General features: G+C 49.3%; 8 protein-coding genes across 8 annotated transcripts; 5 read left to right on the top strand and 3 right to left on the bottom strand.

Annotated features, from left to right (window-relative positions):
- Positions 1-702: 702 nt before the first annotated feature.
- On the top strand, positions 703-2,134 carry LTR64_008074 (uncharacterized protein; the record flags this gene model as incomplete). Its single annotated transcript, XM_064902389.1, has 2 exons — positions 703-1,053; positions 1,103-2,134. The coding sequence occupies 2 exons, from the start codon at positions 703-705 to the stop codon at positions 2,132-2,134; spliced, it is 1,383 nt and encodes a 460-aa protein (XP_064751363.1).
- Positions 2,135-2,614: 480 nt separating this feature from the next.
- Positions 2,615-7,774, top strand: LTR64_008073 (uncharacterized protein; the record flags this gene model as incomplete). Its single annotated transcript, XM_064902388.1, has 1 exon — positions 2,615-7,774. One exon carries the CDS (start codon positions 2,615-2,617, stop codon positions 7,772-7,774), a length of 5,160 nt encoding a protein of 1,719 aa, XP_064751362.1.
- A 550-nt stretch (positions 7,775-8,324) lies between these two features.
- LTR64_008072 (uncharacterized protein) lies at positions 8,325-9,131 on the bottom strand (the record flags this gene model as incomplete). The annotated part of the gene is made up of 1 exon (XM_064902387.1): positions 8,325-9,131. One exon carries the CDS (start codon positions 9,129-9,131, stop codon positions 8,325-8,327), a length of 807 nt encoding a protein of 268 aa, XP_064751361.1.
- Positions 9,132-9,422: 291 nt separating this feature from the next.
- LTR64_008071 (uncharacterized protein) lies at positions 9,423-10,496 on the top strand (the record flags this gene model as incomplete). Its single annotated transcript, XM_064902386.1, has 1 exon — positions 9,423-10,496. One exon carries the CDS (start codon positions 9,423-9,425, stop codon positions 10,494-10,496), a length of 1,074 nt encoding a protein of 357 aa, XP_064751360.1.
- A 1,520-nt stretch (positions 10,497-12,016) lies between these two features.
- Positions 12,017-13,849, bottom strand: LTR64_008070 (uncharacterized protein; the record flags this gene model as incomplete). Its single annotated transcript, XM_064902385.1, has 1 exon — positions 12,017-13,849. The coding sequence occupies one exon, from the start codon at positions 13,847-13,849 to the stop codon at positions 12,017-12,019; it is 1,833 nt and encodes a 610-aa protein (XP_064751359.1).
- A 1,599-nt stretch (positions 13,850-15,448) lies between these two features.
- On the bottom strand, positions 15,449-16,435 carry LTR64_008069 (uncharacterized protein; the record flags this gene model as incomplete). The annotated part of the gene is made up of 1 exon (XM_064902384.1): positions 15,449-16,435. The coding sequence occupies one exon, from the start codon at positions 16,433-16,435 to the stop codon at positions 15,449-15,451; it is 987 nt and encodes a 328-aa protein (XP_064751358.1).
- A 5,297-nt stretch (positions 16,436-21,732) lies between these two features.
- LTR64_008067 (uncharacterized protein) lies at positions 21,733-22,661 on the top strand (the record flags this gene model as incomplete). Its single annotated transcript, XM_064902383.1, has 4 exons — positions 21,733-21,750; positions 21,798-21,924; positions 21,976-22,374; positions 22,423-22,661. The coding sequence occupies 4 exons, from the start codon at positions 21,733-21,735 to the stop codon at positions 22,659-22,661; spliced, it is 783 nt and encodes a 260-aa protein (XP_064751357.1).
- A 480-nt stretch (positions 22,662-23,141) lies between these two features.
- On the top strand, positions 23,142-25,482 carry LTR64_008066 (uncharacterized protein; the record flags this gene model as incomplete). The annotated part of the gene is made up of 4 exons (XM_064902382.1): positions 23,142-23,295; positions 23,341-23,505; positions 23,559-25,082; positions 25,136-25,482. 4 exons carry the CDS (start codon positions 23,142-23,144, stop codon positions 25,480-25,482), a joined length of 2,190 nt encoding a protein of 729 aa, XP_064751356.1.
- Positions 25,483-27,807: the final 2,325 nt, after the last annotated feature.

Below are 27,807 nucleotides of genomic sequence, written 5' to 3'. Positions count from 1 at the left end.
CATAAACTCGCTATGACCATACCAAGCCACAGTCACGGCACCAACTACCTGCCCAAAGCATAACAGGCAACACATAGTTCCAGCTCTCAGTCGCAAGCGACTCTGTCTGGCTTTGCCCAAACTGTTGCATGTTCTCGAATGGCGTGCGACAAGGAGGGCAGGTTCTCTCGAGATTCTGGACTCGCTACACAGCATTCGCCTTGTGGGCAGGTGATGCGACGTAGACATAAAGTATTCGCGAAGCGTCAAACAAAGGTGTAACATGAAGCTAATCAATTCCTCATGTAGACAATATGGCAAGATTCACTAGGAGGGTTGTACAGTAGCTTTATAGCAGCCTCTAGAATATGATAAGGCGTCCTGCGAACCGAAACAAAGTGGAACCGTGGATTTATTGTGACCTGCAAGATGCGATGGCCAAAGTCGTGAATGGTTCCTTGGCAGTGTTGCTAGTCTAATCAGAGAGGGGCAATGTTGGTACATCACAGCCGAATGAGTACTAGCAGTTCGAGTGAGATGGGGGCCGGAACAAACGGTTAGACGAAGCTGACTCCCCAGCTCGTCTTTATATTCCATCAATTAGTTGTCATCATAAGACAACCAAGGAAGTCGAACGATTGAGAGCCTACCCCTAACTGAAGAATAGTGGTTAGAGAGTCTTTACAGCCAGCTCAACACAGCGCAAGACAGCCGCATATCATCATGGCAAACCAACAACACAACCAGCAATGGCCCCCACAAGGTTACCCACCTCAAGGCTATCAACAGCCTGGATATGGCTACCCTCCACAAGGTTATCCTCAACACCCCCCTCCGCAAGGTTACCCACATCCAGGGCAAAAATATTCGCCTGTTCAACAGTATCAAGGCTACGGACCACCACCGGGCCAATATGCTCCGCAACCAGGACCAGGACAATATGCACAGCAACCAGGACCAGGACAGTTTCAGCCACCTCACGGGCAGTATGGCCAGCAGCCGCAAGGAGCAGCATTCTATCCAGCTCAAGTGCCACCACCACAAGGACTACCACAAGGCTGGGGAGCTCCGCCAGTAAGATCCAGCTCATATTCCAGTTCGGCATCCACTAACGTTCTTATAGCCTGGACACTACCAACAACCATATGGTGCTCCGCAGCATCCGCCAGTACCAGCTGCCAGACCATCCCTTGGGTATGACGAAGCTAGCCAGAGGCCACCACCAGCAAATCTCAGTAACGAGACCGAAGCAATTCGCCGTGCCATGAAGGGCTTTGGCTGTGACGAGAAAGCGCTTGTTGGTGTCATCACCAAGATCAACAACCCCTGGACGATGCAGCAGCTGATCAAGGAGTACAATTCTCGATTTATGCGAGATCTGCTTAAGGACATCGAAAGCGAGACGAAAGGTGACTTTGAGGAGGGTTGTCTAGCTCTTCTTCGTACACCTCTTGATCAAGATGTACTCATACTCAAGAAGGCACTCGTCCGAGCAGGTACAGACGAGGAGGCATTGATGGACGTCGTACTATGTCGGTCCAATGCCGATCTAAAGATCATTCAGGCTCATTACAAGAGGATTACTGGACATGATCTATTGAGCGTAATCAAGGATGATGTTAACGATGACCTCTTCCGACTATACAGCATGGTACTCAAGGCCGAGCGTGCAGAGGATGCAGCTCCTACCATTCCACAGGAGATCGACAGACATATCACCGAGCTTCACCGTGCAACTGAAGGCACGATTGGTGCTAATGCAGTTGCTGTGGCACAGATCTTCACCTCCTGCAACGACGCTCAGATCCGAGCCATGGTCAGTGACTATGAGCGTAAGTATCATCGCAAGCTCGAGGATGTGATTGAGAAGGAATTCCGAGGTGACATGGAAGACGTATTGATGCGCATGCTCTTGAATGCCATTGATAGACCGAGAGCTGACGCGAAGCTCATTCATACCCCTCTGAACAAGACTATGAGACAGGACAGTTTGGTGATCAATCGATTGGTGAGACTGTACTGGGATAAGCCTAGATTGCAAGCAGCCAAGGACGCATACAAGAAGAAGTATGGACAGAGTCTGGCGAACGATATCAAGGAGGAGACGAAGGGAGACTATGAGAAACTGCTTTTGGGTATCATTGGAGAGAAGTAGGTTCAGATGTATGGACAGTTGCTGGGGATGTGCCTAGTTGACCCAAAGGCTCGAGCTGTGGACTCATGCTCGTGTATAATTCCATGTATGCCTGGAATAGATCCGGACAGGCGCCAGCCTTTACGTGTAGAGACCTGTCCCTCGTTGCTTTGGTGCTGCTTGTACGCGTCGCAAGATTTCTGTCTTTCCCCGTGCGGAGCTGTAGAGCAACTCCGATGTCGTTCGCCACGCGAGTCGCGTCCCAAGGATCAATAGTGGAAGATATAGAGTGTGCTCCCTTCACTCCTCCGAACGTGACAAAAATTAGTGGATGCGCAACGCGCTAATGGCGGAAGTGGGAAGACGCCCGAGGAATAGCCGAACCTCGAAACTTTTTTTCTGTAGAGAAGCATTCGCGACCTCCAAGACAATAGCTTTCACAGCAAGCTGCGACTTTGGCTGACAAGACCTCAGAGGTGGCTGTAGCACGAGCCTCGAGCCATGGCGTTCAGGACTCCTCTCTCGAACGCGACTAGCGGTATCGAATTTGGAAGATATGCCAGTGAAGATGTCAGGAAACTGAGTGTAAAGAGAATTCATGTCACACCTACCCTCGACTCGATGTTTGGTCCTATGCCAGGAGGTGTTCACGATCTGTCATTGGGTGCTATTTCAACCCTCGATGCGACTTGCTCAACCTGTCGTATGAATGCCTCGAACTGTCCAGGCCATTGTGGCCATATCGAGTTACCTACTCACTGCTACCATCCCTTGTATATTGACACGACCTTGCGATTAATACGTTCGAAATGTGTATATTGCCATCATTTCAGGTTGGTACCGAACAAGATTCATCAGACAACTTGTCAGCTACGACTGCTGGAACATGGATTGGTGAAAGAGTTTCATGAGTTGACCAGATTCAAATTGGGCTCGAAGAGAAAGAGAAGTAAAGAGGACAACGAAGCGGCCGAGTCCGAAGAGGATATTGACGATCTGATGGATAGAAGAGAAGAGTATGTCAAGAAGTGTATTCAGAAAGCGAAGAAGAGGACCGATGTACTGCCTCTAGCACAAAATCACATCGCCATACAAGCTAGGAAAGATGTTATTACAGCTTTCCTACAAGAAGTTGCGCTGGTCAAAAAGTGTGTTAGGTGTAAGGGTATCTCGCCTTCCTACAGAAAAGATAGAGCTATCAAGATCTTCCGTCTGCCGCTGCCAGTACGTGCTCGTGAACAAATGCAAGTACTCGACAGAAAAGCCCCGAATCCTCTGATATACCTCATGCAAGAACGAAAGGAGCAAGAGTTGGCCAAAAAGCCTATGGTAAATGGCGACAAAGATGTCGAAATGGTTGATCAGGTCACCGATCAAACACATGGTGCAGAAGAAGAAATCGCTTTGCGGAATGCGCTTGATACAGCTGCTTCTTCCAAGATCGCTGAGATAGAAGGCGGCTTCGACACTCAAGCTTATCTGACTCCAGCTGAAGTACATGCAGCTCTGACTCTACTCTTCGATCGAGAGCAGGAGATTGTTGATCTTCTGTTTGCCCCCTCACCTGGCAGGAGACAAGTGAAAGTTCTAGCAGATATCTTCTTCATGACAAATGTGCTGGTCGCACCCAACAAGTTCAGGCCTTTAGCACGACAGGGTCCAAACCAGATGATGGAATCACAGATGAATAGTGCCCTCAACCGGGTGATTAATGCTTCGAACACCCTAAAAAGCATGATGCGCGCGTCCAAGAAAGACGACGATGATGTACGGAAACCGACTCACCAGCAACTGATCCAAGCTGGTATTACCATGCAGGAATGCGTCAACGAGCTCATTGACAATCCTGCAACTCCCACGGGTCCACCACGAGATCAAGGCATCAAGCAGGTCTTGGAGAAGAAGGAGGGTCTCTTTCGTATGAACATGATGGGGAAGCGTGTCAATTTTGCTGCGCGATCTGTTATCTCTCCCGATCCAAACATTGAGACCAATGAGATCGGTGTGCCTCTCGTGTTTGCGAAGAAGCTGACTTACCCTGAACCGGTCACAAGCAGTAATTTCGAGGCTCTGAGCAGGTTAGTGATTAACGGCATGGAGAAGTACCCAGGAGCAGCTGCGATTGAGGACGAACAAGGTCGTGTCATGAGTTTGAGAAGAAAGACAAGGTCTCAGCGTGAGACTCTGGCTAAACAACTACTTACTCCGCCAGAGGGGTTCAAGGGCGACATGGGCAAGAAAGTCTATCGAAACCTACAGACAGGCGATGTCGTTATCATGAACAGACAACCGACTCTACATAAACCATCTATGATGTGCCACAAAGCACGAGTCTTGAAGAACGAGAAGACCATTCGTATGCACTACGCGAATTGCAACACCTACAACGCTGACTTTGACGGTGATGAGATGAACATGCATTTCCCTCAGAACGAGCTGGCTCGAGCTGAAGCCTTCCACATAGCTAACACGGACAACCAGTATCTATCAGCCACTGCCGGAAAGCCCTTACGTGGTCTAATCCAGGACCACATCTCAATGGGCGTGCAGTTCACCAGCAAGGATGTCTTCTTCGACAAAGAGGAGTACCACGAGTTGCTCTACGAATGTATACGTCCAGAGCAAGGTCATATAGAATATGACCGAATCCAGACTCTGCCTCCTGCGATACTCAAGCCCAGAATGCTCTGGACTGGCAAGCAAGTTATCTCGACTGTGCTCAGGAACATTACGCCTCAACACTTGTATGGTCTTAATCTTACAAGTAAGTCACAGACTGCCGCTGAGAGATGGAACGAGAAGACACTGCAACCTGGCGACGCAGCAAATTGGAAAGTTACTGCTGATGAGTCGGTCCACCGAGACACAGAACAAGTGGTCATATTCAGTGACGGCGAACACATAAGTGGCATCCTCGACAAAGCCCAGCTAGGCCCAGCGGCAGGTGGACTGGTTCATTCTTGCTACGAGGTTTATGGCGAAAAGCATGCCGGACAATTACTGAGTATTCTTGGTCGACTTCTCACTCGCTTCCTTCGTGAAAGAGCATGGAGTTGTGGTATGGACGATCTTTACCTGACTCCTGAAGGTGACAATATACGACGGCAAGCACTAAGTGTAGCTCCACGAGTTGGCCACGAGGTTTCTGTTGGATATGTGCAGCTGAACAAGAAGACTACAGAGCAAGGCAGCAAACAATTGATCAATCGGCTTGAAGATGTTCTCCGCAACGACGACCAGCTCAATACTCTTGATCAACTCTACAACGCAAGTACAAAGGTCATCACAGATGCCGTAGCGAAAGTGATGCCAAAGGGTCTGAGGAAGCCATTCCCTCGAAATCAGATGCAGGCAATGACAACATCCGGTGCCAAGGGCTCAAATGTCAATGCCAATCTTATTTCCTGTAACTTGGGCCAGCAGGTCTTGGAAGGCCGACGTGTCCCTGTCATGGTCAGTGGCAAATCTTTGCCTCTCTATCGAGCCTTCGAGACACATCCTACAGCTGGAGGCTATGTCACTGGTCGTTTCTTGACAGGTATCAAGCCGCCAGAGTACTTCTTCCATGCCATGTCTGGTCGTGAGGGTTTGATTGACACTGCTGTCAAGACTGCTAAGTCGGGATATCTGCAGCGATGCATTATCAAAGGGCTTGAAGGGTTGCGAACAGAATATGACACGTCCGTAAGAGAATCGTCCAATGGTGCTCTCGTCCAGTTCTTGTATGGTGAAGATGGCCTGGAGGTAACCAAACAGAGACACCTGAAAGAATTCACGTTCTTGGCCGACAACAACCTGACCATTGCTGGACAGACTAATGCTAAAGAAGTTATCAACAAGCTCAGATCAATTGATGGCAGAAGCGTGCAAGCCGTGCAGAAGGACTTGCTGAAGCAGCTAAAGCGCAACCCCAAAGTAGAACCGATACTGGCAAACTATCCACCTGCCAACTATTTTGGGAGCACCTCAGAGAAGTTCGCGGAAGCGCTCAACAAGTACACGAAGACCAATCCCGACAACGTGCTCGGAGAGGCCCTCAAAGCAAAGTCTTTCAAGCTCCTCATGGAACTCAAGTACATGCGATCGGTAATTGATGCTGGTGAGGCTATAGGTGTCGTTGCTGCTCAGTCTGTAGGTGAACCGTCAACTCAGATGACATTGAACACTTTCCACTTGGCAGGGCATTCAGCAAAGAACGTAACTCTGGGTATCCCTCGACTCCGAGAAATCATAATGACGGCTTCGACGAAACTTATGACTCCGACTATGGCAATCAAGCCAATTGAGGAACTGTCGGTAGACGATGCCCGAAAGTTTGCGAAATCTATCAGCAGACTACCACTTGCTCACGCTATCGACAAGATGTCCGTCACTGAGAAGTCAGATGGAGAGCATAGAGACTACGTGGTCAGGATTGAGCTTTTCGATCCCAAGGAATACTGTGAGGAATACGCTATTACCATTGAAGATGTCTCCCTCGCCATCGAGACTAAATTCCTGCCTATATTGAACAAGCAAATTAGAGAAGAGCTAAAAAAGAAACAAAGGGAGGCTTCGTTGTCGACCGCTACAGCAGCTGTACCAGAGATTGGCGTATCAGTTGGTGTGATCGAGCAGGAGCGACCACAAGGCATGCGAACAGAGGAGCGAGAGGCTGGTGAGGACGATATCGATTCAGACATGGACCCTGACGATGCCAAGGACGCTGCTGCACGTGCTCGGCGGATCGATGATTTCGACGAACCGGACGAGGATGATGCTGCCGTGGCTGCCTCTTCTGACGAGGAGGAAGACAATGAGGAGTTGACCGACGCACAAAAATCGAAAAAGCGCAACAGGCCATCGCAGGCACTACGAGAACAAAACCCAGATGACTCCGGTGATGAGAACAGCGAGATGGATACCGAAGACGAAGATACTGAAGAGGAAATGTCTCGACGTACACGAGAAAACCTAGTCAAGGAAGTGGTCAAGAACCTCAAGAGATTCGACTTCTCACGTCGAAAGGGTAGAGTGTGCAAGTTCACGCTCGAGTATGACCTTGATCAGCCAAAATTACTGCTTTTGCCAATACTAGAACGTTGCGCTCATGCTGCAGTGGTGCAGTCAATACCTGGGCTTGACTTGTGCACTCTCTTCATGGAAGAAGTTCTTAGTGCGGATGGCAAGCCCGTGAAGACAAGAGAAGCCGAGACTGGCAAGGAGGTTCCTCTGAAAGAGGCAGTCATTACCTGCCAGGGTGTAAACCTTCTGGCCATGCGCGAATATCAACACATCATCGACCCGCACACAATCTACACCAACTCAGTACACGACATGCTCAACTTGTACGGAGTCGAAGCTGCTCGCATGACGATCGTCAAAGAAATCGACAACGTCTTCAAGGGTCATGGCATCAGTGTTGATAATCGACACATCAGCCTGATTGCCGATGCTATGACTCAGAGTGGATCTTACAAACCTTTCTCTCGACACGGACTAGTCAAGGAGAATGGAAGTATCCTCTCAAAGATGTCATTTGAGACTGTGATGGGATTCTTGAAGGATGCGGTCATGTTTGGTGAGGGAGATAACTTGTTAGGTCCTAGTGCTAGGATTGTTGCCGGACAAAGAGGTCTTATTGGTACTGGAAGTTTCGATGTTGTGCAAGCTGTGTCTTGATCTTGTGTATAGATGCAATAGTCATGGTCTTGCCAAGAGACTTCACGGTAATGATATGCCATAAGGAACGCAGTGATTTTGTTTACTCTGATGAACAAAGCACTGGGTTCACGACGCTAATAGTTTTAACATCAGGAAAAGGCATTGATTTCAAGCTCATGAAGCGCTCTTTCCAGATATTGAGCGATGGCCCGAGTCTCGAGGATTGGTGGCGGCTCAATTAGGAGGTGTCGACCAGTTGGCTCGGCTTGGCTTCAGGGACCGAGGAGACTAATTTAGGCCTAATTAGGTATGCCCACAACTCGAAATCGCGAAAAGTCGTCGTACTGGATTAAAGCACATCTCGAAGAGACCTCGACGACTAAGCCTCCTCACCACTTTCGTGTCACCTACAATGTCAGGTGTTGCCCCGGAACAGTCTGCAATTTAACCAGGAAGTCGAGTACAGACTGTCGTGAGCAGATTTGAGCTACGGTCGAGATATTCAAACAATGTTCAAACCCACCTTTATTGACGCCAGCGTACCCTATGAAGCTGTGCCGGAATGAGCCTACGTCCTTCCCGTGGACGCCGTAATGCCACCATCAACCACAATTTCCTGACCTGTGATGTACCTGGCTTCATCTGACACTAGAAAGAGGACAGCATGCGCAACGTCCCATGCATCACCCATCTTGCCCATGGGTACTTGTGCTTCCCGCATGCGCATATACGCATCGCGATCGCCACCAGCACCATAGCGAATCGCAAGCTGCTCGGTGTAGGGTGTATACATTAAGCCCGGGACAACGGTGTTGAACCGAATGCCCTTATCGGCATACATGACAGCTGAGGTCTTCATGGCATGAATGATAGCTGCTTTGCTGGTGGAATATGCGATCTGCGGTTTGCCAATATACCTCAGTCCTGCTATGCTTGCAACACTAACAATACGTCCATCATGTTGTTGCTCCATTATTGGTATCGAATAATGACAGGCAAAGCACATGCTCTTGAGGTTGATGTCGAATTGCGAGTCCCACATTTCCTCGTTCATTGTCACCATGGTACCTGCCTCCGACTTCCCGACGTTGTTGATGAGGATGTCAATGCGACCATGGCGAGCTACACACGCCTCAACCAGAGCTTTGACTGACTCCGTTGAGGTGGCATCGGTCTCAAAGATGTCGCAAACACCACCCTTGGCCTGGATCCTCTCCTGTGTGACTCGAGCAGACTCTAGACTTCGATTTCCTCCGAATACCTTGGCACCTTGTTGTGCAAGCAATACTGCAATAGCACAGCCTATGCCCCAGCCCTCTTGAGATGTCTGACCAAGGCCCACGACTAAGGCGACCTTGCCTGTGAGGTCGTGCATGCTTGAGAAAAATCACACTTGCAGACTATTGTACTCGTCTGAATTGTCCTCTTCAAACTGGTTGGTTGTCGGATGCTTCCTTGTGATACCTTAACTTGTTGTCTGATATTGGTGCGGAGCGCTACCGTCTGTTCGCAAACCAGTCGGATGCCGACCGCCTTCTTTTCCGCTCCACTCCGGGATTGCCGTTTTGGTAATAATCTTATAGCTACTAGTATTGTATTCTGTGACACATTTCTTATTTCACTGTTAGTCTTCATATAGGACCTTGGTTACAAAGGTCGACTCATCATGGCCACCGAAACGCAAATTCGACATTTTGACCCCACAGAAGTCCACCGCTTTGCTCGTGATGTGCTTGTTGGGAACGGAGTTGAAGCTGAACAAGCCGAAATTGTTGCCAAATGCCTTATTGCGGCTGACCTTCGAGGTATTGACACGCATGGTGTGAATCGAATTCCTTCCTATATGGAGCGCATACGGCAGGGAGTGCTGGATGCCAAGGCAGTACCGACCATTATTCAGACAACCCCCGTGGTAGCACAGATCGATGGACACAACGGTTTCGGATTCTTGGCAGCTTCGCTAGGTATTGAACGTGGCATACAGATGGCGAAGGAATTCGGCATTGGTATGGTGGCGGTCAAGCACTCGAATCACTTCGGCATGTCGGCATGGATCTGTCAAAGAGCGATCGACCATGATATGATGTCCCTCGTCTTTACCAATTCTTCGCCTGCTATGCCAGTATGGGGTGGAAGGTCGAAGTTATTAGGAGTATCTCCGCTGGCGTGTGGTGCTCCAGCGGGTGAGAGCAGGCCGTTTATTCTAGACATGGCTCCTAGCATTGCAGCACGAGGGAAGATATACAAAGCAAAGAGGAGAGGTGAGAGGATTCCCGCAGACTGGGCTCTGGATGGTGAAGGCTTTCCGACAGATGATCCTGCCAAGGCGCTTGAAGGCGTTATGCTTCCCATGGGTGGTCCGAAGGGCTCAGCTCTTGCGATAATGATGGATGTCTTCTCTGGTGTACTGTCAGGATCAGCATTTGCTGGCAATGTTACAGGCCCATATGATCCTTCGAAAGCCGCAGATGTGGGTCACTTCTTGGTAGTGATTAAGCCAGACCTATTCATGTTATTAGAAGAGTTCAAGGACAGGATGGATTATCTTTACCAACGCGTTGTGGATAGCGAAAGGCGGCCGGATTTTGACCGTATCTACTTCCCTGGAGAGATTGAGCAGATAACTGAGGAGAGGAGGAAGAAAGAAGGCATTCCTTACGCAGCGGGAGAAGTAGAGACCTTGAATAAAGAAGCAGAGAAGGTGGGTGTGACATTGCTCACTGCACGAAGCTCCGAATGAAGACGGAGAATACCTAGCAGGGTTCTAGACATTGGTTTGATTGTTGTAGCATCTCGTAATTCTTGTGACCCTTCATGAGGTGAGTGTGTCTTGAGCAAGAGGCGCGCAAGCTGGAGCACCTCTTTGTTGTATCGAAGTGTAACAAGCACACATTAAGAAACGGAAAGCGACGGACGCGTGACCGTGTCAACCAGCGGCTTCTTTGCACCTCCCACGGACTGTTTCAGGCGTCGACATGGAAAGCACGGCATATTTCCGGGCCCCAAAACTTCGACATTCCTGGAATTTGTACTCCGTGCTTTATCGACATTTCTCTACGCCAGTCTGAAGCCCAACTTAGGATATTCGTCTTTCAAGCTGTGTACTTCTGCTGAAGATGATACTCTTTCTAAACAGTTGACTCTCAGACAATTCCTAAGAGCTTGAGGTACTCGTGGAGTCACTCGAAGAGCTCGAGGCCTTAGGTGGAACAACGCTGCCGAAGATAGGGTCCAGTCCATCCTCAGTCTCGAAGTCGAATCTCATCAAATCTTCGTTGAATGGCCACATGTACTTACTTGTGACACTAGCATGTTCTCAGTACAAGGATGGGTTGTGAAGTGGGAGAAACATACTGATGATGCTCAGGGCTTGCCTGATATGCATCCAATGCAGCTCTATCTTTGTGATAGCTCACCAGACAATAGTGGAATCCTTGACTTCGTGTTATAGGGGTCGTGATTGACGGTCCTCCCACAACCAGATTCTGGTTCATTACACAATCCAAATTCTTGAGCTTACGAAGCTCGGATACAAATGTGCTCCTGATTGCCTCACCGGCATCTCGTCGAAATTTGAATAGAACTGTTTTCCGTTAGCAGGATGTACGTTAGAGTACAAATACGGCACGGTAGAAATACCAATATGGATGACAGTCATCGTAGCTGCCAAAACGACTCGGACTCTTCGTCGTTACTGCTCAATCTGGGATTATTCAGTGAAATGCTCGCAGGTCTGATACTGTGAAGTGTGTCCGATTCGCCTCTGATGAGACTGCTGCTTGATGCCGAGCAGTATACTGTATGAAGATACTGCAGCCCACGAGCTTATCGGATCACATCCGAGCACCGTGAGTCCGAAAAGGTCATGAAAGTGCTACGTACGGATACGACCCGCCACGTCTTATATATTCCTCGGAATCAGCGACATTGAGGTGGTGCTATGCTTCACACTCATCGGTGGCAGGTGTGACCTCGCGTCCTTTTTAGGCACCTCCGATTCCATGACAAATGACAATGGCTACCTCGTGGAAAGTATGTTCGTGGATTATCAGCCATTCTTCAGTTTCGGCAGCAGCGAGAACAACATTTTCGAGGCGTAGGGTTTCTGTTAGGGTGTCTGCTACACGTCTTGGCACTGGAGGACTATGGATCACTCTCTAGCACTTCGGCAGTCAGTAACCAAATAATACCTTTCAAAGAACATCTCGTTGAAGAGCCTCGCCTTCAAAGAGTTATAGCTATGAAGCATTCCCGACATTGCTATTCTTCCACTATAGGCCCGCTCGCAGTCAAAAAGTCGAAGTCAGCACCCTCATGAGCCTGATTCACCCTTCTCTCGTACAAGCCCCTATACCCTCTTCTGCCTCGACGTGCAATGAGTACATCCTCTTTCGCATTGCTCGTGCCCTTCCTGGCCTGCTCTTTCTCCTCGAGCCTCTTCTTGATTTCCTCCTCATTCACATCCAAGCTGAGCATCCGGCTTTCCACATCACAGCTTATCATATCCCCATCCCTGACAATACCAAACACGCTTCCTGTGAGGACCGACTCCGGACTGACATGCAAGACTATTGTACCACCAGCCGTTCCACTCATCCTGCCGTCGCTGATCCGAAGCATATCTGCAACTCCTTTACTCGAAAGCTTTCGCGGAATAGGTATCAGTCCAGCCTCCGGCATGCCAGGATTGCCGATGGGACCAATACTTTGCAAGACAAGCACAGATGCCGCCGTGACATCTAGATCAGGATCGTCGACACGCTTTGCCAAATCTGCAGTATTAGCAAACACCACGGCAGGTCCTGTGTGCTTGAGCAAGGAGCGATCTTTTGATGCCGAAGCCTTCATAATCGCGCCATCTGGGCAGAGGTTTCCTCGGAGCACAACAAGACTGGATTTCGCATATAGGGGGTTCGAAAGTGGGCGGATGATCTCGGAGGAGTATGGGAAGGACTTGAAGGGATTCGCATCTAGGAGTTCGCCCAGTGTTTGACCGCTGATCGTCATGGCTGAGAGGTGAAGAAGAGGTCGAAGAGTATGCAGTAGCGCTAGCATGCCGCCTGCATTGTGGAAGTCCGTCATGTAGTTGTCACCACTAGGTTTGAGGTCGACCACTAGAGGTGTCTTCTTGCCGATCTCATCGATATCATTCAACGTAATTTTGCCCTGTAGCTCAGGATGCCGATTGATTATCGCCATTATGTGGACAATGCCGTTTGTGCTTCCCCCAATGGCTTGGAGGACAATGAGGGCATTGATGAAAGATTCTCTACTGAGAATGCTTTGCGGCGTGCGCTTGTGCAACGCTGCCGCGACTGCGTTCTTACCTGTCTCCTCAGCGACTCGCATTCTGGCGGCAGAGACAGCTGGTGCGCTTGCGCCTTTTAGAGGAATGAGACCGAGTCCTGCTGCGACACAGGCCATTGTGCTTGCTGTGCCCATCACGCCACATGTGCCAATGGTTGGGGCTAGCTCCTCATTGATGGCTGATATCTCCTCCACGTCCATATTGCCAGCTCGAAAGGCAGCCCAGTTGTTTCTGCAGTCAGTACAGGCTCCGATGCGCTTGCCTTGGTGGCTTCCTGGCATCATTGGGCCGGTAATGAGAGGTAATATTGGTTTGTTGGCAGAGATACCACCCATGATTTGAGCTGGAACAGTCTTGTCACAACCTCCAATCATGATACAAGCATCTACTGGCTGAGCTCGGATCATTTCTTCCGTGTCCATGCTCATCAAGTTCCTGAGAAACATGCTTGTAGGCGACGAGAAGGACTCGGCCACGCTGATGGTAGGAAAGTCAATGGCTAGCCCACCAGAGAGCTGAACACCTCTCTTAGCTGCCTCGATAAGCTGAGGAGTGTTACCGTGGCAAGGGTTGAAGCCTGAGTAGGTATTGATGATACCGATGATTGGTCTTGAGAGTGCATCTTCGCCATACCCAAGAGCCTTGATGAAGACTTTTCGCAAGAACAGTGAGAAGTGCGCGTCGCCATATGATGCCAGACCTTGCTTTATGCCAGTGGTGGCCGCAATAGGGGTGTCGAGGTCATAGTCCTCGTTGTTCGCCGAACTTGTCCCATTGGTCGCCATACTGGCAAATGGTTTCTATCTCAAGCCACACTGCAGTTTAGCTTTGATACAGAACAGCGACTCAGTATAAGTCAGTGTCATTCATCGTATCAACCGAAATGATCGTATCGAATTGAGCATGAGGTTTTGTCATTCGGCGAAGCTCGAGTGATGGCCATGGTCCGTCGGGACAATCGCCGTATGGCCTTTCGACACGGAGCACATCCGCTAAAACATAGCTGGCTGTATCCGTTCATCGACGCGAGCGCGTTTCGGCACAGAGGTCGTCCAATCCATGCTGTTGCGTGAGAAGAGCTTGCTGACAGATTACCAAACCAGCTTCTTTTGTGTATACCTAGGTACTAATCTCAAAGTTGCTCGAAATTCTTGAGTAGATGCAAATTAGGCCGAAGAAATTGCAGCAAGTCCCTAAACTTCTTTCGGATGGTAGCGCCGCCCCTGAGTCTTAGGCTTCGTCGCCCGTATGTTGCCTCACATCTTTGGAGTCGCTTCAGGATGTCAATATCACCGACACAATGGTTATGGTATGCTATGGTACTATATACGACTCGTGAGTAGATGACCTGTCGGCTCGAGGTATTGTCTCGCGAATTCAAGGAGCAAGGTTCATAGCACGGAGAATCACAAGGAGTGTTGGGTTGTGGCGATCGTGTATGTTTCCAAGATCAAGGACAGCTCGCTGAAGGTATCGTGAACCTCAACCTATCTGCAGCATCGGGCGTCAATTTCATACAGACATGACCAAACCCATGAGCAGTATTGTCTTATCATGACGACCAGAGGTAAGCACTTGACACGTCTATCATCCGCTTAGCACACTTCTCGAACGAAGTGAATGCATACTGACGCCACGAAACATGGCGGTCACGTCTACGAGAACGCAATCGATATCAGTGGTTCCCGATCGCCATCATGCTCACTGTCGAGCACCGTCAGACAAGAGTGATCTCCAGCTCACCGATTTTACATTTCCAGAACAAGAAGTCCGCCTCACGTCAGAAAGTATCTGATAATAACGGACCTTGCCTTGGCATTGAAGCTCTTGTTTTGGTCTAAACGATAGAAGAAAGTTTCACACTTCCCACTATGACGGGTCCGTCCAAGATCTTTCGCTTGAGAGAAAAATGAAGATGTTCAAGATCTTGCTAATCGAAGGATTATACCTGTGCTCGGTTCGACAACACGTGAGCTCGGCGTTTGTCACGACTGGGCTGAGTCTTGTCTATCATTCTTGAGCTTACTTACTGATCTTTAATCATGCTTTCTGGTAAAGACTGTGGTCGAGAGATTCGGTACCTGTCTCGGACAACGAGCAAGAACAAGAGACGACAGTCTCTCAGATGATGGCCTTGAAGCTCAGTCAGTGTTGGTTCGATGCTGGTTGGAGTAAGCATTCGAGTACGAGGGGAAACGTCATGTGCAAAATTTATGTGGGAACTGCAGTCATTGTAGAAATATTCTTTTTCTTGTATTTTATGAACATGCACAAAATGCCATGCGCATGTATAGCGGATATTTTCCCGTCTTCTTCATGCTCGTGTAACTAAAATTCGAGAGCGTTATACCTCAATCCAAAGTGACAAGGCTACCAATCCATCCTCAATCTTGCCACAAACTTTTCTCACACCACAGTCTACTCTGGAACAAAACCCATCGCCGCTTGTACAGTTGGTGATTCTCCGGCAGCCAGGCAAGAAAGTCGTTGTACTCGATACCATCGCCATCTCTCATCATCATCTGGAGGCGGCGGTACATATGATTGAGTACAGCGAGGAAGTTCTGCCTGTCTTGCTCAGAGTTGAACGGACCCTGAGCCTGCGCCGGAGTCAAGTCTCTGGCCCACATGTACCGTGCCCGAACAACGTTGTAAAGGATGTCGAGGTTGAGTGACGTGTCCTCATCCGCCAGATTAGTCCCCAGGGCGCCTGTGACCAGCCAACCCAGCACTTGTCGCTCGTAGCCAGTGTCGAATGGCGCCTGGAAGATTGTGACATATGGCTGTTCATTTTGTCTCTTTGCAGCCGCGGTATTCTGCCGGATCTCGGTACCGCCGAAAGTCTGCACATGCTGTGAGTATGTGTAGACGTTTCTCGAGGCAGTCTTCCAGCGGCAGACTCTGGATTGTCTCGCTCGCTCCATCTTCAGGTTGTAGCCTTGGCAATTGAGGCACTTCCCATCCTTGACTGAGGTTCCATGGCATCTGTTGCTTGACTTGATGCAGTTCAGGCATCTGCCAGCCTCTGGTTTGACTTTGTCCCCATCTTGAGGCTCTTCGACGGAACCTTTGGAGTCGTAGTATTCCCTGGTCTCTGGGTTGGCCTTGTACTTTGACTTGCGCTTGAGTTGACCAGTGAGTACCATCACCATGGGCACCTTCGGCACCTTGTTGTGATAGATGTACCCTGTCGGTGGGACAGGAAAGTACTTTCTTGGGTCTGTCTTGAAGGCTGCCTCTTCCAGATCAGGTCGCGGCGCCTGTGTGTTGATAACGAAAGCTCCATCATCACTCACATACTCGGCGTCGATGTCAGTGTCGGAGTCGGCCTTGTCGTTGCTTGGCTGTGTGGTGTTCTTCCTTGAAGACATCTTTGAAAGGGTTGGTCTCTGTTTTCCTGTTGTCAGCCATCACGTCCGTATATGTATGGTAGTATAACGGTATAACCAATATGATGTGTGACGAACCTTGGAAAGTCTGGAGGTTTGAGACTAAAGTACTTCTCAGGTAGAATTGCTTCAATTGCGCTCGTGTATCTGACAACTATTAGAAGCTTTTTCAAACAGTTTGCATTGTCAGACAAACCTTTGCTAATGAATTGCAAACTTCTGTTCTTGGATCCGGTGGCTTGTCTGGTTGTGGGATATGGAAAGAATTTTGTGATCGAGGATTCGAGCAAGAGGAAGAGGTGCTTAAATACTTACTTCTGTGAGTGGAGCACCAAGCTGAAGTGTTGACTGAATGTGTGGACTGCTCGAAGATTCCGAGCAGAGGTGCGGTTACGGAGGGATAGAGATTAGTATCGTCTCAGTAGGGAATAGTCCAGTGTTCTCTCCGTCCTCTTCAGGTCGCAATTTCGTGACTTGTTGACTGATTGAGGCTTGGCACGGAAGAGGAGGCCCGAGAGACCATAGTGTAAACACAAGAGCTTCAGTCGTGACAGTGTCAGGTCGAATCTTCCCTGAGGGATGTGTCTGACTAGTCACTTCCAGTTGATGTGGGCCCCTCAGCTTGTAAGTGAGCAGTGTAAGATCCTTCGTATCGAGATAAAGACATAGTGGGCAGGTACCAGGTCGCCTGACAGCATACAAGGAGGGCTGGGAAGCTGGCCACTGCTACTGTAAAACCACCTTCCAAGGAGGCTATCGGGTGACTTGTATTGATATTCACTGTGTGTATGCCTGTGTCGTTTGCATAGTCTGATCGACATTAAGATAGCACTACGCTGTAGCCCCTCACCTATGAGTGTTGCTTAGTCATTCTTCAGAAGGTCATGTCGTCAAGTGGAAACAGCGTGGTGGCAATGGGCCTATACTGCTAAAAAGTCCTTGTGTTCTCTTGTCGAGTCTGCCGACCACGCAGCAGTGGTGTAGACATCGCTGACGGTCAAACCCATCGACTGAGTCCCACACGTTAGGAGCGTCCTGAAATTTAGCGGATTGCCATCGGCAAGGACGACGTTCGGCAACATTTCCAGCACACTGCAGCCACTGCTTCTTCGTTCCGCTGCAGATCGTGACGGTCTTCGTGGTCTTCATTGACCTGCAAGACTGCAGCGAAGCAGTGCTGAAGGCTCGTCTCTGCTCTAGGTGTAGCAATGAGGCTTCTGAACTTTGCTTGTTTGTAGTCAATCGATAATCTTGATTCAATTCCACTCATTTGTCCCTGTTACTGTGTTCCTTCAAAGCTGGTTCACAGAGATTGCGCTGGTCGGGGACCTGTGTCTACCATGGTTTGTCGAATACAACTCTGGTTCGGTCTATATAGAGCTTTGGAATGAAAGCAGCCCTGATCCCAGACATCTTCCGTAGAAGCCTACAACACTGCGACCAGTCCCGCTACAAGTGTATTTAGATCATTTGGCGAAATGTTACTTCTTGGTGCAGAGCTCAGTAGAGCTGGTTGTGTATGTTTGTGACAAATTGAGACCTAGGTTCACGGCTCGTCTAAGGACACTACTGTTCGGCAAGCGTGACCACCCTGGGCTTTCGAAGGCCAGCTGATCGACATGCTATACTCAGCCATTGTAGTAGACTGCCGCTTGCCTAGAATTGTGTACAATGTTTGCTTTCGCCTGAACATTAACGGCAGGGAAGAGGAGGACATGCAGTTGACATGCTTGTACCGAGGCTTATGTACCGAGGCTTATTCCAGCTCAGCAGTAGATCATCTCGTATCTTTGCACGCTTGGGATTCACAAAAACGACCTCTTGATGTATCGGAACCGACTGCATCGTTTGTCCTCCTCCTTCCTTTACCATTGACGCAGTCATATGTCTTTCCTGCATGGTCTCGATGATGGCTTGAGGTCGGACGAGAGTCTGGGATGGGTAAAAGTAGATATAAGGAGTTCCTGATTTTTGTGGACGTGGTCTTTGTGCCAGCCTGAGCTGTTCTGTGCATTCTCATTCTCAATTTCTGCTTCCAAGCAATAACAAAAGCCCAGCAGAGATTTCAAATTCCATCGGATGCGAAAGCTTTTCAGGTTGTCGGTTTGCCAGGCTTGAAATATTAGTTGGTCGTTTTGACCAAAGCTAGCTTGAATGTGCTTACGGTGCGTCTTTTGTTTGTGCTTCGGTTCAATGGACGAGAGCCTGATCTCCTGATCATATTCTGATTGACAGGGTTGCGGGACTTTGGCGAGAGTCAGCTGCCCATAGCGTGAATATAGCTAGACTGCAGCCAGTTTGAGTAGGTCCCCTTCAATCAATGTACTTGTTCCCTGATTGCAGCTAAAGTTGCATGTCAAGGCGTGACCTGGTGAAGTGGTTGAAATCGGCCCATCCCCTCCTGTATCGGAACAACTACTGGCCAATATTATTGAGGCTCTGGTCAAGGCTTTACACCGTGATTGCAATGCTTCTGGCTGAAAGGTTGAAAATCTTGTGCCGTAGGGATATGACAAACGAACGTTGTGTAGGTTCCAAGCACTCAAAGAATGTACTGCGCTCCTGACGCGTATATAACACTCATTCCGCGCCAAACATTGATCAGGTGTAGTACTACTTTGGTGGTCTGCGCCAAGGCCCTGTTGTGAGGATGTATTGCTCCAGCCCTTGCCCACAACATTTTCCAGATTAGTTCTCAGCTTGAATCTTGTGTCAAAGGATTGTCTTTCAGAAAATCGTTACAGTCGCACAAGAAGAGTAAGAGTCTTTCTCACACTCAACTCATCCCCTCCTGTCTCCTTGAACAATCGAGGATCTTTCCTGCGCAGTCTCTTCCGAAAATCCTCTTTCGCAATGAATCAGCCAACGACAAACGGCATCACCAGTGGTTGTGCATATGCCTGCAGGGGCTGTGGGTACCTCTCAGAAAACCCAAGAGCAGCCTGTGAGCATCACAGGCAAGACAGGTGTGTGGACTCTGTCCTGCCACCAGTCAGAGTCAGAATCAACCACTTCGGTCGAGTCATTCACGGCTGCTGGTCTGGCCACTTGCTACCACCTTACCTAGGTCAAACGGCGCCGCCGACGGCGTGGGCTACAGATGCCCCGTCGATCGAAGCAGAAATACAGGATAGTGAGTGGAGTGACACTCCATACCACAACAATCGTTATGGTGGTGCTAGTCGAGGAGAAACATGGGTCTGTCGTGGCTGCCGTCAGATTTGTGCCACAAAGCCGCAAATGCTTGCTCACTACCACCGTGAGCAGTGCAATTACAGCTGGGGGCCGCTATTGTTGAAGGTGGACCACCGGGGCAGGCCTGTTGCAGGACAGGTCGATGCCAACATACTATACTCGGATCAGGTGGCTCCACGACATGTTTGGGCTGGAGCCCCTCTGCAAGGTCAGAACTTGCCGACAATTTCACGCGAAGACCGCGAAGTTGCAGGCCTGGATCCTGTAGAGGCCGCCGAGGAGCTGAGAGAGAACGTCAAGTATCCTGGGGTGGCATGGATGTGCCGAGGATGTCGTGTCCTCTTCACCACCCGATCTGGTATCCAGCAGCATAGGTACAACTTGTGGACAAAATACGGTGTTACCTGTGGTGAAAGCTCCAGGATGTTGGGCATAGCAATCAACTCACAAGGCAAGCCTCTACCAGGAGAGTGGCCACAATGGGTGCCATATTCAGGACAGACAGCACGTCGCACGTTTGGCCTTCTGCAGAGGAAGCTGCAGCGTTCCGGACACGCTCAGGAAGGCATGGCACTGCAGCACGAAATCCTGTGGAATAATGGCTCAGCATCACCGATAAAGCTAGAAGGAGCGAGATTGTGGCTCAAGATTCAGCCGGACCACCTATCGACATGGCGTACTATTTGAATGGACGCTAGCTTGACTACGAGGGTCGAGCTTCTGACAGTGGGGAAGACCGGAACATGTATGCTTCGATCGTGAAGTATTCGACCTACTAAGCGGTGCCTTCAACTGGTGAGAAGCCATTCATCTTTGATTGACTGAGCGAGAGGCAGATACCATGAAGCATTGAGTTCAAAATTCTATCGCTTGATCGAATGGTTGATTCGTGGAGTTTCACAGGATGTGACTCGAATTTAGACTGGTCTGTTAGGCAGTCGCTCCTGCCAAATGATCTCAACTCATCTGATGGTCAATCCTTGCCTGCTCCAGTCCAGTGAGCGCTCGGGTAAGAGTTTATGCCTGCTGTCTGCACAATGGAGAGGTGCATAGCTGGCCGTATGTCTGAGGGCAAAGATTCGTGCTTTTCTATGCCTGATTATGCCTCGCAGCACGATGACTTGGTACAATCATGCGATGCAAGCGAAACGTCATGGTCGTAATGCTGTCTGCATGAGCGCAAGCTATCGTACAACATGTTGCGAGAGAGCGTGGGGTTCGGGGTGACGTCTTCGTGTTCTCGGACATGCTTGTGCCATGGTTCTGTCACAAAGCGATTGTCCAAATTGTGGTATGGACAATCGACAATCAAAAAAGTGCGGATGGCGGATCAAGGATCAAAGATCAAACAATGGACACCGAGCTTGTTCCATGTACCGAAGCTTGACGAGCCAATCGTGGTTCGGACCTTCAACGCGTTGCCCAGGCCAATGTTCAGTGTTAGTCGAGGATAAGATACTGTATGTCAATCCTGCGCGCAGCGTAGAGACATTACTTCGGAGGATGCGATACAGCCGCACAGAAAGGGAGAGAGTATATGTCACATAGCATGGACACGGTGCCTAGCCATACGACTTGCCGACGATCCAGTATAGCTTGAATCTGGTATCAGTCTTCGTAACGGAAGGAACGTCAGAGAGTGAACATGGGGAAAGTCGGACCAAATAGAGTGGATTGTCCAAGATGGCGCTATCTATAAACAGAACAGAACGGTGCTCGGGGTGAGCCGTGGTGGAGAATTTGGACCTTTCTTTGGTTACTGCTTACAGTCTGAGATCAACCTCTTCCATCTCAGCCTACCCTTGGACGACAAGGGAACTGCGGCTGTGAAGCATAGTCATGCTCGGCGTCGCTTGTGCTTATGGGCTACAGGACTGTCCGTCCATATTAAAATGTCCATCTGAATCCTGCATCGTGCTGTGTCGCGACCATCTCCCATACTGCACCTGCTATCCCAAATCCGTTCTCGAGCTGATTGAGAGTATTGAATTACTTTGATTGATCTCTACAGGCTTAGAAACCAGCGGTTTCCTTGCTCGCTGGTGTTCGACCATACCGCGTCTGCTTGGAAAGCCACGAACGATATGTTCCGCTTGTCTTTGGTAGGAACTACACTTGATTCCCACAGATCCTTGCTAATCAGAACCAGATACTTGCCGCATGCCTACTGATAGCCAGTTCGAGGACAGCCCCTACCTACGAGAAGCGAGACGATGACAACTTAAGCATTGTACAAGGTCTACTGGGCACAGATGGTTTCTGGAATGACTATGATGGTAGGGCTCACATGTCCTGCAACCTCAGTCCTTTGTTAACATGATCCCCAGGTGGCACGAACGCCTACGTGATGTACACGGGCGATGGCTCCCGTGATGCGAAATGGCCAGGTCAGGAAGCCTGGGTCAGCTTCAATGAGCTGTGGATCACAAACGCTCACATTATCGCTCGTTCATGCGACCTCAGATACAAGCAGCCCAACAACAACGCTCAAGAGACGAATGACCTATACGACGCTATCAAGCAGGTAGCGCACGAAACCCGAGTTGATCATCGCTTCATTTTCGCAGCTGTAATGCAAGAGAGCGAGGGTTGTGTCAGAGCTGGCAGCAATGGTGACAAGCATGGATTACTGCAAGACTACAAGGGAGCTTATAGCTGCAACAAGGATGGCAAAGTACAGAACCCTTGCCCGAAAGATCAAATTGTGGGGATGATCAGGGACGGCAGTAAGTATTTACAGTACCACAAGCAAGAGCAAGGACTAACGATGGTAGTTGCTGGTGGCACTGAGGGCAATGGATTTGCGGAGGACATCAACGAGCAATCTGGAAAGGTTGGGCACGATGTTGCGTGGGCATACTATCGAGCCTCAAGGCAGTACAATTCTGGGTCAATTGACGGCTCGGACGACCTGGAAAAAGGTGGTTCTGGAAAGCATTGCTATGCCAGTGATATTGCCAACAGGCTGATGGGCTGGGTTGATGCTGCTAGCACCTGCACATTGGATGGATAGGACACATAGATACGGTTCTCCACTGATGAATTGAGCAAGATTCCCACGGCTCTTTTTTGAAGATATCCTGATGGGAAGGCACGAAGCTTAGAGGTCGTAAAGCAGGCAGGCGTAACTGCACGATCTCGGATTACAGCTACGACAATTCTGTCTCGATAATGTACTGCTCCTACGTTGTTATAGATTTCGCATACACATTCAACCGCAAAGTTGGTCTTGTATCTTTGCTTGTCACTAGTAGCAAGAATGTGCAAGGGTACTTGTACCCGTACATCCATTCGTTTGGGATCGACAAGCCTCGGACCACACACCATCGACTAGCGTGAGGGGTGCCACTTTTATCGGTGATAAGCATATCGCTCCATTATATCAGCTCCAGCGCATGCATCTCATTAGCATTTGATATAGGCCTACCACAGGCTATCTTTCTGGTCTTTCGTTTCTATTGTTATCTTCTGCTCTACTAATTTGATAATCATAATGTCTGGTTCTGGCACAAATGGAGATTCCGGCCTGCAAAGGTCGATATCGGATCTATTCCCGGAGGATGAAGATGACGACATGTCGTTTGAGCCTGCAAGTGAGCAAAGCATCGATGGTCAAGAGGACGACACCGAGACAGATGAGTTTGCTGGTCAGTGGTCTGAAATTAGTGAAGGACAACGCTGATTATGATCAGATGCTCGCGAGCTGTTACGGAATGGAGATCTAGAAATCGTATTTGGAGATGATGAGGACGACGATGAGGATGGAGGCGAAGACCAGGAACAAGACGGAGACACAGAGACAGAAGCTCAGCCCGAAGCTGCAGCGACTGCAACTGGTACTGCAGAAGGGAGACGGTGTAAGCAATCCATCACCGTACTCGCCACTATTGAATACTAAAAATTGTAGCAGTGATGCTGGACCTGCGAGCTCTAATACAGGGTAGAGATGGTCTTCAACGGATTCTGGCTGGTGGGAACTATAGGATAGTTACCTATGGCGACGACAATGAGGACGAGGATGAGGACGATGGAGAGTACTATCCACACCGCTACCATCGCCGCCGTCGTGCGAAACGCAACCTCGATCCCAACCGCTTCCCCAAGATTCCCAACGAGACCGGCCGCAAGTTGATGCAATCAGGCTACTTTGGAGGTGTAGATACCTGCACGGAGAGGATATGTCAACGCAAGAGATCGGTTTCCGAACGACTGCTCTGGAGACGTTTGGGCATCGAACCTCGTTCAACAGCTAGGCGCCACAACCAGTTAATAGCACAAGAACTGATTCCCAACACTACATATGCTGACAAGATCATTCACTATGATAGCCGTGCCTACTCAGGTCAATTCAGTGATGATGGAAACTTCTTTTTCAGTTGTACTCAGAACTTCAAAGTTCAAATGTACGACACTTCCAATCCATACAACTGGAAGTACTACAAGACTGTTGATTTCCCCTTCGGTCAATGGACCATCACAGACGCCACCTTATCTCCCGACAATCGCTTCCTCGCTTACAGCAGTATCAGGCATACTGTATGTCTTGCACCTACTGATCCAAACGACCGCAACGAGCACACTCTTCTCGACTTCACCAATTATGGACCTGGAGCAATTATGGGTGACCAGAGACATGCTGCTTACATGGGCCGTCAAGGGTTTGGCATCTGGTCACTTCGATTCAGTGGTGATGGACGAGAGATCGTAGCTGGCACAAGTGATCACAGTGTGCTCGTACACGACCTCGAAACACGTCGCACGATCTTGAAGCTCAGGAAGCACGGTGACGATGTGAATGCAGTCTGTTTCGGTGACAAGTCCAGTCCGCATATTCTCTTCTCTGGCTCTGACGATCAGACCATTCGTGTCTGGGATCGAAGAAGTATGGCAGATGGCCGTGAGGCTGGTGTCTTTGTCGGTCATACTGAAGGTCTCACCTACGTCGATAGCAAGGGTGATGGACGTTATGTGCTGAGTAATGGTAAAGATCAGATGATGAAGATGTGGGATTTGCGGAAGATGACTCAACCTAACGACTTCGATCAGCTGAATCTGGCTAGGTACACGACCAGCTTCGACTATCGCTTCGCCGAGTTCTCCCACAGCGATTGGGAGCCAAACCCAGCGGACAACTCGATCGTAACTTTCCGTGGTCATAGTGTCCTCAAGACACTGATTCGATGCCATTTCAGTCCGCCGACGAGCACAAACTCAAGATACGTCTACAGTGGTAGTGAGGATGGCAAGGTGTATATCTGGGATCTCGATGGCACACAAAGAGCCACGATCGATGTTGGCACTGCCACGAAAGACACTAGACCGAAGATGAATGGGGGGCACGACAACTTTGACTGGGATATGGGTTACGCTTCCCATGTTTGGAAGACGTGTGTACGTGACGCAAGTTGGAGTCCTACTGCGCCAGTCATTGCAGGTAAGTCGAGCAGTTCTCTATTCATTTCTCTGTCCTTGCTAATATCTTCGCAGCAACATCCTGGAACGGCTGGGGCATGTCAACCGGCACAGTCAGCGTCCACTCCTGGAACGACTCACAATTCACACGTACCTCTCCACCCAGCAAGAGAACGGCTTCACCGCCCAAGCACGGCCCTCTAGGCGAAGTTCCTGGCTACTGGGATGACCACGAAGACGACGGAGACCCAGAAATGGGTCAGTCCTTCAACGCTCGGCTCGAGCCAAGACACGGCTTCCGCTCCTCCAAAGACGCGGCCAATCAGACGAGAGGTTGGGGTAGAGCTGCTGGGAGAGGTCTGAGGAGTAACCCTGTTAGGGCGCAGCGGTATGGTAACGCAGACGAGGAGAATGGTTGGTGACTAGGACGGGTAGTGGGGGACACGTTGACGAGTGTGAGAAGGAGGATCGCAGACGCGTTGACGTTACGTGATGGAGCCTGGCCGAATGAGGCGAGAGGCGAATAAGTGCAAAGACGGAAAGTCACCACGAGCAGGCGTGCAGACATAGACTCGATATCTCTTTTCTGCAGTTAAAGGCACGGGATACAGGTCCCTGAGACAGGTCACAGCCGAAGACGAGTATGAGTATGAGTACGAGTGCCGATTCACCATGTTGGACTACGAATATCTACCACAAGTTGGCGATCCTTCGACCACGACTCAAATATCATGTTCACCGTTCGAAATGGTGTCTACCAAAATGATTCACGACTGGGTTTGGACTGTATATAGCATTCATCGTTCGGGTGGCGCTTTGATTCTCAACCTCAAATGGCGTCCAGGTGTTTGCAATAGTATTTGGGATATTGGGGGTGAAAAAAAGACAGCAGAACAAAATCAAGATATGGTGGGAATGAGACATATTCTGCCGCTAAGTGTCAGGTCTTTTCCAAGTGATATTGCTTGTTCCATTTCTGCTGCCTGTGGAAGCATCATCTGACCTGACTGCTTTCCACGAACCATGCATGGTACATGCCTTTTTGAGCTTATCTCACAAAGTCGCATCTTTTTGAACTGTGGAGAATGGACAGTCTTCCAGCTGTTTGGTTGCTCCATCGATCCTTCTCATCACATGTCAAAAATTCTATTCACTCGTCTTCTTGTAAGTGTTGTCTTAACGACCCACGTGGCTGCTCGAATGTGAAACTTTGCATCTCATAGTTGGCGTTGTCCCGCTACCCGACTAATACATTGTTGACGGGGATATGTACTAAAAAGAAGAAGTATTAGCATTCTTCGCCACCATGTGAGTGAGGACGAGTGGAAGGAGGTCTTGGGCTAGGATTCTGAACGTTTCCCTTCGTCGCATCACACTCTGCAGACTGTGATGTCGGTCCTCTGCCGAGAGCCCTAGAGTCTTGTCTCTGGAACATTCGTGGATGCCTGTGGCTGGGATTTTGAGAAAGAAAGAGTAGTGTACTTACTCAGCTTTATGAAATAACCAATAGCACCCATGATCAGAAACCCCATTCCAACTGCTTGTGAGATCTTGACAAATTCTCTTCGGTCAGCTAGGGAGAAGATATGTCAGCACATGCTTCTCTTTATAGAAGTTCTTTCCCTTCTCATCTGCGCAACGATTGTGCTCGTTGTGGGTGTTCAGGAAGGGGGTGTGTTGGTGCTTGTAGTCCTGCTGCTGGACCGAATCTTTTTTTTGACATTGATGCAAAGTAGCAGGATAGCTAGCGCGCGTTGTAGCTTCCGCGCTCGTTCCGGCTTTGGCATGACTGAGCTCTTTCATTCCAGTCCTGGCTGCAGCTTGCTACCTGTGCTAACTGCCATCGCAACAACGAGGCCATTCTCGTTCCGATTGCGATTTAATTTTTACAAACATCTTTGTCAAAACATCCGTAGGCAACTTTACCTCCACGCACTCTCGACACAATCGCAAAAAGGAGAAAGAAGCACACAGCACAACCACCATGCCTTCCATTCAGGAGAGAGACCTACGCTTTGTGCACCTGTTCAAAAACTGCGTTCCATCCTTGAAGAACTCTTGTGGGATGTCTTTCAACTCTTGTAATGTGTCCGACATTGTGACTTGATTATCTGTCTCTCGACTGTCTCGATGTGGTAGGATGGGATGTGTAGATCCTGGCTTTTCGTAGTTTCTTCAGGAGGCGCAGGTAGTATTAAGTCGATATATGTCTCGGTAGAGTGAGTGTCGATGGAAGTAAAGTCGCCTATGTCGAGATTGTGGTTGTGGCTAATATTGTGTATGAATTCAAATGGCCCTTGGGACAACTGGCCCGACTGAGAGGCACTGATGCAAGTGTGCAGCTGGCTAGAACAGGGTTTTAGGGCTGTCAGGCAGTATTTGTGCAGGGACTTTGTTGCCACGATTTCTGGTCTAAAGAAGTAGCCTTGTTGCGGAGGTTTTAAAGGCCTCAAGACGGCCCAGGCTTGGCTTACGTTGACATTCTTCATGCTTCCTTTTTACATTCACTATTGATGAATATTCTATGGTGACAAGTTGTCGGATCATTGCGGAGAGGACTGTGTTATGGTTCATCCACAGAATCTGATATCATCACGCTGTGAATGTCGATGTCAGTGAGAGAATGTGGAGGCGTCATGAATATTAAGAGGATGGGTAGCATGAGGAAATGGTGAATTTATTGACGACTAGAACTTCACTGTTGAACGATACATATTGTTACACTCAGATTTAAAAGGAGTCTGTTC

This window comes from Lithohypha guttulata (assembly GCF_036872675.1).
Source record: "Lithohypha guttulata strain CCFEE 5908 chromosome Unknown scaffold_7, whole genome shotgun sequence".
In the NCBI taxonomy this organism is placed as follows: Eukaryota; Fungi; Ascomycota; class Eurotiomycetes; order Chaetothyriales; family Trichomeriaceae; genus Lithohypha; species Lithohypha guttulata.
This window is presented reverse-complemented; position numbering and strand designations above follow the sequence as displayed.